The sequence below is a fragment of the Lepidothrix coronata genome, unplaced genomic scaffold (assembly GCF_001604755.1).
Source record: "Lepidothrix coronata isolate B3197 unplaced genomic scaffold, Lepidothrix_coronata-1.0 Scaffold30, whole genome shotgun sequence".
Lineage (NCBI taxonomy): Eukaryota > Metazoa > Chordata > Aves > Passeriformes > Pipridae > Lepidothrix > Lepidothrix coronata.
Genome location: NW_016690210.1, coordinates 1,489,013 through 1,499,951, shown reverse-complemented (window position 1 = coordinate 1,499,951; position 10,939 = coordinate 1,489,013). Strand labels below are relative to the sequence as shown.

At 41.5% G+C, this 10,939-nt stretch overlaps 1 protein-coding gene across 1 annotated transcript in view; it reads right to left on the bottom strand.

Moving 5' to 3' along the window:
- Window positions 1–7,140: 7,140 nt before the first annotated feature.
- BACE2 (beta-site APP-cleaving enzyme 2) overlaps window positions 7,141–10,939 on the bottom strand; it is a 52,676-nt gene continuing 48,877 nt past the window's right edge. Inside the window, exon 13 of the mRNA XM_017810870.1 lies at window positions 7,141–9,074. Coding sequence (XP_017666359.1) covers window positions 8,821–9,074 — 254 coding nt within the window. The 3' untranslated portion in view covers window positions 7,141–8,820. The remainder of the gene's footprint in view (window positions 9,075–10,939) is intronic.

The following is a 10,939-nucleotide window of genomic DNA, read 5'->3' as shown; positions in this document are numbered from 1 at the left end:
CAGGATATCTGCTGACTGTTTCCTTGAAATGCAGCTGTCAGCACACTCATCAGGCCCACAGGTCCCTGTTAGGACAGACCCTGTGCAATCCCAGACAATTCTGCAAGCCCACTCAATCAAGTGGAGATTTACCAGAGGGAGCTGGATTGGTGACATCCCTTTTATCAACAGTCCCAAAGCTCTTGTAGCTTGGTGACATCCCCTGGTCCGTCCTGGAGCTCCTCCCTGATCCATTCTGCCAACACCAGGTGTCTCAGCAGGGTCAGGCTGATGCCAGGTCACCAAGAAGGTGATGCTGGAGATCTAAAAGACAAAAACCCACATGAAATCTACTTTTGAAGCCCAATCTGCACAGACATTGAGAGACCTGGATTTTTTTCCTGTCTTCTAGGGAAGGAGAAGAGAGAAAAAACCTATCACCTAACCTGGGAAGTGACATGAGCAGTCCCAGTGGGTTGATACTTCAGAGCAGTGTGGGGAAAAGGTGGGTATTAGTCAGTCAGGGGAGACTAAAAATACATCAGCAGTTAAAAATCAGTATAAGACAGCAGCCTGGAGTTTGTTCAAGATGCACAACAATAAAAAAATCCTTCATACAGTAAGAATACAGAAAGCTGAAGTTAATGTTAAACTTACAATTAAAAACCACTCAAAGGAAAAGTAAATAGTGTTCCTAGTCATAATACTTCAGAACAATTCTGGGTGCATGAAAAGAATGTATCTGAAGAATTACAATGCCTTGTTTATCCATAAAGAGCAGTTTTATCTAGCTAACAACTATAAAAACCCAATATACTAATATTTGTGTACTGGCAGCATAGATCCTTGTAGTCTTTACAATAACCTGTATTTCTTGGGAAATGCTACTGATTTTCCTAGAAAAACAAATGATGAGTCAAGGTATAGGTAGATGGTACTTGAAAGCCTCTAGAAGAAAAAAAAAAAAAAAAGAAATAATAAACCATTTATTTTTAAAGAGTTTGTTTTGGCGCAGAAAGGGAAGAATAGTTAATGTTTACTGTTTAAGTGGCCATCAGAATCACACATTGTCCTGAAAAATTTTATTGAGCACTTGAATTGTAAAACCTTCACATGTTCCTCTACACTGCACTGTCATTACCAAAAAAGCCATATTCTTGCAGTAACTTCTTTTGTGTTTCACACAGAAACTTAAAAGCTGTTTTGTCTAAACAGGGAGGCTTTAATGGGGAAAGATGAGCAAGAAGAGTGTGAATGAACAGCTTTACAGTTTTGAATTCAACGAGCCTGAAGCACGAAAGGTGCTCTGAAGATGACAGGCAATTTCAAGAGCAGTTTAAGCACGAGAATGAGAAGTTGTACCGTGGCCCTGTGAGCAGAGCTGTGTAATAACAGAATCATAGAATGGAAGGGACATGAAAGATAGTCTAGTTCCAAACCCCTGACCTTCCACTAGATTGCTCAGAGCCCCATCCAGCCTGGCCTTGAACACTTCCAGGGATGAGGCATCCACAGTTTCTCTGGACAACCTGTTGCAATACACAGAGAATATCAGGACAGTAACAAGCAAAACCAGCTTTCTTGACCAATCCCCTAAATTTCCCAACAGGCACAAGACACTGTGCCACCTTCAAAAAGCTCAGGGCTTAAAGATTATGGACTTTTTAAAGAGGCTTTTAGGTGGAGGGAAGACTCAAGGATCAGAAGACCCTGAGGTGAGGACCTTTTAGGAAGGATATTTAAAAAAGAACATGAAACTACTTTGAGTAGAATTCAAACAAGAAAGGGAAAATGCTGTGAAAGGGCTCAGAGCTCGGTTTAAAAAACACACCGTGGGCTCCACCTGGCGGGATAAGGAGCACAGAGCAGGGGGTGGCTCCCTGCCTTGGGGACAGGGACACCGACTTGTGTCCCTTCCTCATCCACGGTGAAGCAGACAGCGACAATCCAAAAATGTGACTTGAATCCCTTCCAAATGATCAGAAGCTTCGTCTTCTCAACTTCATGTTTTCCGCGCCCGATTCCGTCCAATACTGCGATGAACCGATGAAAAGCTGAAGCAAGAACATTTATTTCCTGCTTATTTGGGAATAAGCAGGAAAAAAAATCAACACCTTGGAACTAAACTTGCCTGCCTCCTCCCTGCAAGGCTCAGATGGGATCTAAAGCAGTTCTGCTTTCCCTTCAGAGCTAAAGCCAGAAGGTAGAATTGAAAGTCACAGGAAGAACTTGGACAGATATAATTTATCAGCTTTGAAGTTCATCCTGACAGTGTTTAAAAAGACACACAGAATAGGTTGAAAGAATTAATCATTTATTTTAAGCAGCATAAAATCTGATCTTTTACATACTGTTTATCTGAAAATGGCAAGGCCTGAAAGTACAAAGTATCAATTTTTTTGAAAATTGAGTAATGAGGCTTGACAGTAAGTGGGATAGACATCCTAACATCACCTGAAGACTGACTTAGAAAGACTATACCACGTTTTTTCGATGTTTTGATCCCATTTTCCTTTCAGTCAATGTTAAAAATATTATCTGATAAAAACAAACAAACGAACGAACAAACAAACAGGTGAAGAAATGCCTCTAGAAGATGAAATAATTTCCTTAGTGGTGAAATCCTTTCCACACTTCCTAAATAACTATAAAATAACAACTGATGTAGTATTAAAGTTTTAAAAGATCTCTGCATCGCCATATAAAACTTTCAATAAAAAAATGTGAACTGCCTTTTTCAGATTAAGACTTATTTGAACACTCAGCTTTGTACAGTTTATGCACAGAGTATTGGCTATCCAAGCAATTCTTTCCAGGACATGTTGCAGCAATCCATGCCTTCGTGCTGCCAAGAAATCGTCAGTTGTCTTTTTAGGATCACTTCAACATCCTCAAGTTCATTTTTTCCCCCCACAGAATTTTTCAAAGGACATCTGTGTTGCAGCAAATGCAGCCATTTAAACACTCACCTACATAATCCCTCCCTGAAAACACAGGAATAAACATCCCCTTTGCAGGTTTGACTTGGCTCTGTGAAAACTTCCCTCCTCAAAGGGTGGTGTGAGAGAGGATTGTTACACATAATGTTTATTTAAGTGTTTTGCCCAAGCTGTAAAATCAGAGCAGGTCCAGTTGCTCAGGTGGAAGGAGCAGAAGTGTCTCTGCCACCAAAATGAGCCAACAGACCATAATAATCCAGTGCAGTTGGTGCTGGACAAAAACCACCAAGGCCTTCAAGAAAGAAGCTGTCACCTGCTTAAGGAATGGCACCAACTCCCACAGCTCCTTGTGGTCCTTCTCTCCACCCCTGTATTTTCTAAGCACAAAGAATTTACAAACAGGACCAGTGAGGAATACCAAGAGTATTTCCAAGTGGGAAGCAAAAGAGGTCTAGGAAATGTGGTCAGATGCACAAAGGAGTTCTTTGCACACAGGAAAAATTCGGGGACCTTTGGAAAAGATGAAGTTTGGTCTCGAATTCTTCTCCTAATGCTCCTGGAAGTATTTGCAACGTGGAGTTAATTTCTAAAGCCTTAAAAACTACTTTAAAACAGGTCTGTGAATGGTAAAGAAGAAAACTGCATCTTTTCTTAGGAGGACATGGAGCTTTTAGGAATTTTTTTGTGGGGGCAGAGGGGTTGAGCGGGCCAGAAGACAATCAGAAAAATCAGATTTACGACCAGAGAATTAGTAGGACAGCAACTACCCTAACATACATTTATGTTAGGTGATTACAATCAATTAAAAAAAAAGAAAAAAGAGACAATACTTGTTGAGGGCTACTTCCTTTTAAAAGCTGAAAATTACCGTCTGTGTTTTACTTTTTGGCTGACTTAAAAGAAACTCTGGATGTGCCTTTGCAGTCCAGTGTAAAATTCCCAGTATTTCAAAGACTACCCGACCACAAATATCCACCCAAAGCAAACACAAAACACTCTTTTATTACTACTGTACAGTCACTGTATGTCAACATGTTTTAGGACAACGTGTCTTGTTGCCTACAAACAGATATTGCTGGGGGGTGAGACACAGCACTGTGTGCTTTGTTATACAGAGAGGGGAATATTCAGCAACTGGGCAACGATTCTGCTTAAAGATGATAGTGCCCCTTATTCATCTGTGAGTGGACAATTCCCAGCAGCACCAACAGGCACCTCAGAATGCTGGTTTTCAAAATATTCACGCAAGGGAACCCTGGGGGCTGACTGATGTTACTCCTACAGCAGCTTGTCAGCAACTGCTGTCGCTCTCCCATTTGGCTCTTCCAAGGGGCCTCAGCCTTGCTCTGGAAGCCTGGTAGAAGACTCAGTTATTTAACCTCTCCACGTTTCACACCTCCAGCCACCTTCAGCTCACCACAAGGGCAAGTCACAGCAGTGGCTTTTGTGGGACAGATGCATCTCATCCTCCGTTGAAACCAACACCTCTATCTCTGCTGACATTCCTGAGGAGCTATTACCAGGGTGCTGGATTACTCACAAGCCTGGATCAACATCTAATTAGGCCTCAGAAGCCAGAAAATCCAACTGGCTCAGAGATTGCTCGTATCCTGTTACCAATCTGTCTTCACTTCTCTGAACAGCAGCAAGAACTACAGCAGCCAGAAAAGAACAATTTATCAATCACAGAGTCAAGTTTGACAGGAACTAATGTCTTGGTAAATTGTACAGCCCTTTCTTAAAAGGATCCATCCGTTATGCTCCTGCAATTTTTAATGAAGTTAAAGGTAGCTTACTTCTTTCTTTTCATAATTTCCTTTTACTTGCAGCTCCATAGGTCACTGTACCAGCACCCTTCACCACACAGCTCATATTGCTACTTATATATATATGTCTGAGATCAGGATATCACAACCAACCAACCTAGCTGATGGAAAGCCCTACAGAAATTAAAGCTTTCAGCAGCACAATCATTCTGGATTATCAGAAACTTTAAGGATCTCTCTCTCTCTTCCTCCCTCTCTCTCTGGGAAAATCTGCTGTGTTAAGTAACTCTCCTAAACCTTTTAATATTTAAAAGGACAAGGTTAGCAGGAAAATGCAAAACCAGCCAATACACAAAAAGGAACTGGGTAGGATGCTCATAGGTTGATTTTAGCTGATGAATTTAACTGTTGTTGGGCACCTGAAGTGTTTAACCAGAGACCCCAAACCCCACACTTCTGTGATCACCTCGAGTTAACCTGCACAGCATCAGAGCTGGGAACTGGAATGCTGCACTGCCTTGATGTATTGTGTTTGAGTTGATCCAACATACAAATCCTAAACACAAAGCCCTTTCACATTAAAAACAAAACAATCCCCTCTACCTAACTTCTTTTACAGAACCTGAACAAAAGGCTTATTCCAACCTTTCATCTATTTTCTTCAGCATTTAAATTGAGCCAAAAAAAGCCCATGATAACATTTCTAAAACTTGTGAAGGCAGTGGGGTAGAACCAACATATTCCCCTGCCTGAACTCAGGTTTAACTAGTGGAACTCAAATCACATCCCTTCAAATCCCTCATGACTGCACTGATAGTATCAATTACCTAAAAAGCTGCACCCAATGAAACACAGCTTTCTGACACTCTCGTGGTATGTGATAACACCCACATCAGAAAAATGCTGTTTCAGCAAGAAATACTGATCCCTGTACAAGGAATGATGTGGAGTGCTGTGGCTTGGAGCATCCTGACTTCCACAATAAATACAGGATATTTTCCAGCACCATTTTTACTCACTGGTCCGGCTTTTTTATACCCTCACTCCCTTTTTTTTTTTTTTTTTTTAAGGTGTGGTTTAATCTTACATCTGAAGTTAGTAACAGGAACATAAAATACCTCCCAGCGTATTTTTTTTTTCCCTTTAAAGATATCAGGGAAAGAGATCACTAGTGACACACACTTGGTAATACTGCAGTCTGCCACTGTATTTCATCTTCCACACAAAAATGCTCAAGAGCATTATTTTTCTTAATGTGCTGTAGGCTAAAAATGAACCCTCAAGGGTTTCTATTGCTCTTCTTGTTGCCAGAGCAACAAAGCAATACTCACCTGAATATCTGCCAGTGTAAGTATCAATTTACAAGCTAAGATGAAGTTTGTGCTGCTAGCAGATGTCACTAACAGCATTTTTACTATAAGCCAAATGTTAGTAGCAAGGAGTGCCATGAAAGCTCAGGAATATATTAGTATTTCCTCTGTGCTGCTTGATTATTGCTCCTATAATTCAAGTGTTTTTATTAAAATATCTTGACCAGTGACATTCAAAGTGAAAGGGTAAAACTGAAAGGCTTTTATATGAAATCCAGTGCATTAAAAAGACTTTTGTTAACCAACTCACAAGAAATCCCAGCTGGCACTAGAAACATACTGAGAACCTTTCCCAGTAAATTCCTTCCTAAAACTCTTTGTGGTAAGGAGGTAGGAGGGGCCGGGGTGAGGGAAGCAGTGATGAAACCTTTTAATAGCAGACAAGTGTTATTACTTTCTGAATTGAAAAAGGGTTTATTGTTTAACACTGTATCAATCCAAAATTCAGACTTGTGTTTCTGTTTGAAGAAGAAGCATTACTTCTATCGCCATACTGTAGAAAAAGAAGGAATACGACTCGAAAATTATTTGTTATGTGTAAAGCCAAACCCAGGAGGACAATATGGAACTCAAAATCATAGTTATGAGATATTAAGAGATATGGAAAACGGAACACTGGGAAAACAGCGAAGCTCTGTGGTTTCTTATATGTCTTGTGGTTCACAATTTTTCTCCTCTTAAAAACCAAGAGGCAGAGGAAGAAGGAGACAAACTCAAAAATTCCCGTTTGTTTCCAACTCCGAATTCCAAGAGAAATAATTTTCAGACGTTGGATCAGCACATCAATTATTTCACTCTTTTGAGCCAAGCAATCTGAGAGTGCAAGTATTCAAAGGGAAAGAAAACCACAGGACCTGCCAGTTATGACGTGAAACACACAAGTCAGTTAAAAATCCCCCCACAGTGTTTTATTTTCACACACATGACGTGCACCTCTGCAAATGCACCACTCCTGAAAAAAACCCTCAGAAATCTTTCCTTATTCCATGCAGAGTCAGATGCAGTGTGAATCAGAGAGCTATATGAAGGGATTATAGGCAGAAAACTGTCTAGGCAAGGCATTGGGAAATTCAGAGTTAAGCTTCCTTTTTTTTTTTCTCTCCTGGTTTCCCACATGGATATGCAAACTGCTCTGCTACCAGAATGCAAAGGAATAACTTTTTCCTTTTTTTCATATATATAAAAATACCTCCCAAGATAACTAATAGTTATCAGTGAAATCCTCAGCCTTGCATTGTTTATCCTTCAAATCCAAACACTGGCCAGTGTTACAGAGAAGCCATGGAGGTCCTGCAATGCTCACTGACTAGAGACAAGAAAAACTGTCCTATCTGCAAAGAAAAGCCCAAGTTCTGACCCCAGCATTAAGATCCGCACTTGCAGAATAGAAAGCTGGTCAAATATACTCCTCCCTGCTCCCTCCCACTATTGTTCTCAGTTTTACCATATGTTTGTTTTCAGCCAGTCAGTCCACACACACTTTTCATTTGATTGACACAGCGGTGAAGCTAAAACTAAACACCTCCAACTGCTGTTCGAGTTGGAAAACAAGCCAGCATTAAGACTTTCACTTCATGGCCTGTCCATAAAGACAGATACTTCTCTTTTGAACTCATAGTTGCTGAGCTCGGCAAAAAAAAAAAAAAAAAAAAAAAGGTTGTCTTTCTTATTTTGTTGTTTCCTTTTAGTTACACACTCACTAGAAATAGAGAAAGACATCACAGAACACAGACCTTTGCTTTATTGCCTGCCCATACATATGCAGATCAGCCTTTTCTAGGTATCAGTCAGCCTCAACTCAAAAAAAACAAACAAACTCCCACACCAGGGGGAAAACTGAAAGGCCTTTTTTTTTTGTTTTGTTTTGTTTTGTTTGTGCACCAAAGTGGAAAGTCACGAAGTACTAATTTTTATAAAATCCAAAGAATTCAAAGCCAAGCAGTTCCATTTGGTTGGATGGAGCATCTTGTGCTTCAAGACCAGTCCTAAGCCACACGCTCACCAGTGGTAGCATCCTTGTGAATTACGAGAGGTAGTCTTGTTTTACACTAAGGCTGAACAAGTTTGTTTACCCAGTTTTCACCACCTCGAGCTGTTTCGTAACACTCAGGGAGGGTCACCCTCTCAAGTGGCAGCAGTGATCTTGAGGAGAAGAAACCACAAACCAACATTTCCTCTTGACCTCACTTGCTTTTCTCCCTCTGCTGCTTACTTTTCTGCCTGACTTTTCTCCCTCCCCCGCACCATAAGCACAGTTTCAAAATAAAGTGGTGTAAACAGAAAGCAGGATTCATTTAATGCAATTAATAAGAAAGATTATTAAAGTTTTTTTTTCTCTTTTTCTACAGTCAGGGCTCGATTAGTTAGAAAATACTGACAGGTCCTTTTTTTGTGAAAGAGAGATGGACAATTTTGTTCAGACAGTGGAAGAACATGACGGTGTGGTTTTTTATATTTTTTTTTTTAAATCTTTTTCTTTAGATTTTTTTTTTTTAAAGAAGGTACTGTTGAGAGCATAAAGGCTCGTTGCACTGCAGTAGCAAATCCAGTACCGTAGCACTTCAGAGGTGTTTAACAGTGCTTTGGTTCAGAATCAGTGTTAGAAAAAAATAAAGCTATAAAAGTTACGATGCAGGATATTTGGTGGGATTTCAACAGCAATTTGCAATGGGCGTAGAAAGGACCGAGGCATTGGCTTCTTCCCCTTGGCAAAGTTCTCTGGTCTTCGTTCTGCTGGGAGCCCCAGGTTTTTCAGGATCGAGTTTCTCACTTCCACCGGTGACGCACTAGGGAGGATTCGTCATTGACCACGTCATTGTCCGTGTAGCGGTGCTGGCACCGGGGTGGGATGAGCAGCAGGATGATCAGCACCAGGAGGATCACTCCACACAGGCTCATGAGAGCATAGGAGGCAATCCACAACACGGGCTCGTGGAAAGAAAGGCTGGAAACACAGTTGCTGGCAACATCTGCTGTTGTGAAAGGGCCTTCAATCTCAGAGACTGGAGAGCCATCAGCTTCTGAGAAAGTGCAGAAAGAAAAACATTAAGTCTAGAGACAACCTTAAGTCTACAGACACCATTTAAAAGCAAATAACAAAGAGACCTAGCCTAAATACCTGTATATCCCTTTCCCTCCATCATCACACGTCTCGGCATACTCATGTTTTATTGCATTTCTCATTGCAACAAAAATGCTACAATCCCACGTTTATAAAAAGGGAATCTGAAGCATAAGGAGATTGTGACACTCCCACATCTACACAGGCTGTCTATGAAAGAACAGACATTTAAATCAGCTCTGCCACAGCCACAGTCAGAGCCCAAACCCCTGGATCGCTTTTTTCTCTCTGGACTAACCTTTCAGAAATGTCTGTTTAAATATCCTACATCTACACTGGTGTAGGTCAGAGCCAGGGCAGTTTTTGTTTGTTTCTGCCATTTCCAGCAACTGGAAAAGTACCTCAGATGATTCCTGTGCCTTCTGTGTCTGCTGTTTCCCAGGGTCTTAGGGAGCAGCATCCAGGTTCACAGGCTTCACAGCTACCTTACAGCACTGCACCCTAAATATGAGGTGCAGGGTGGAAAGCAGCACAGACACTCTTGTGGGAGGAGGTGAAAATTCAGAAGGAAGGGGAGGTGAGGCAGGAGAGCTGGGTGACAGCTGTCCAAAAAGGGGAACAGTGTAGAGGAAGGTCAGTGTCAGGAATGAGGAGCTGGGACATGAAGGAGCAGCGCTGTTGGGCAGGGAGGGAGAACTAACCAAGCAGCTCAAGAAATGACGATAAAGCTAAGGCAAGAAGCACCAAGGGGTGCCCTGGCAGCTCGGTTTTTGAACAGCCATCCATCTCAGCAGCATCACAGACTGTGTGACTTTGTTTCATTACCACCACAGCCCCCTGCTTGTCAAACCAGGATGTGCTAAAAAGGGTTATGCTGCCCATGGTTGTCACAGTAACCGTGGCAGGCACAGCCAAGTTCCCCTGGACAGGGCTGAGGGTGCTGGAATGGCAGAGCAAGTGAGTTGCCCTGGGGCAACAAAATATTGGGAGCATTTCGTACCTGTGGGTGTGTGGCTGGGGAAAAAGGATGGACACCTTTCAGCTTGCTTGGGGCAGCAAGGAGTCTGCAGTTAGCACTGTCTGTGCATTTTAACAAGTCTTCCAAACAGTTGTAATCCACTTCTCTAGTCAGATACTTCAAGGCACATTTGAGCATTTTTTATAAAGGCCTCAGTTCTACTTGTCCTGCTTGATTTCTTTTTCATTTTATAAACAGACACACTCTTGCCCAATTGTAAGTGATCCCATTATGAAAACAGTATCTCTTATTTACACAACTCAGTCATGACTGCTGAAACCCTGTTTAAAGAGATTAGCATAAAATACCCCTTGGAAGGAAGTGTTTTGCAAAGGCAGGAAAGGTGGACTTTAAGGTTCTTTGTGGACAAACAAACGCAGAACAGGTTGGTTGCTTTACCTGCATACATTTCAGCTGGTATTCAGTCCCTGGCCTCACAACACTTTGCATCACTTTTAAGATTTAGCTCTTGTTAGACTTAATAATTGTGGGCTGGTGCTGCAGCTCACAGATCAGATGGAAAACCAATCTATCATAATGAAAAAAATGCCCAAAAAAGGAATTTTCTGTAGGATTACCCAACTGAACCAACTCCTTCTCCAGCTGTAAGTGTGGGAAGATTCCTTTAGCAGCAATACACAGTTAGAGTGGACTAAGGCTGCACCCACAGCACCCTGACACTGGTGAACACCAAACACAGACTCTCTAAACTTATCAGAGGGTAAAAGACTGCCTAGAAAGTCAGTGGCAGAAATCCTTTTTGTTCAAAGTCCCAGGATTGTGCTTTGTCTGTCCTGCCATTGTTT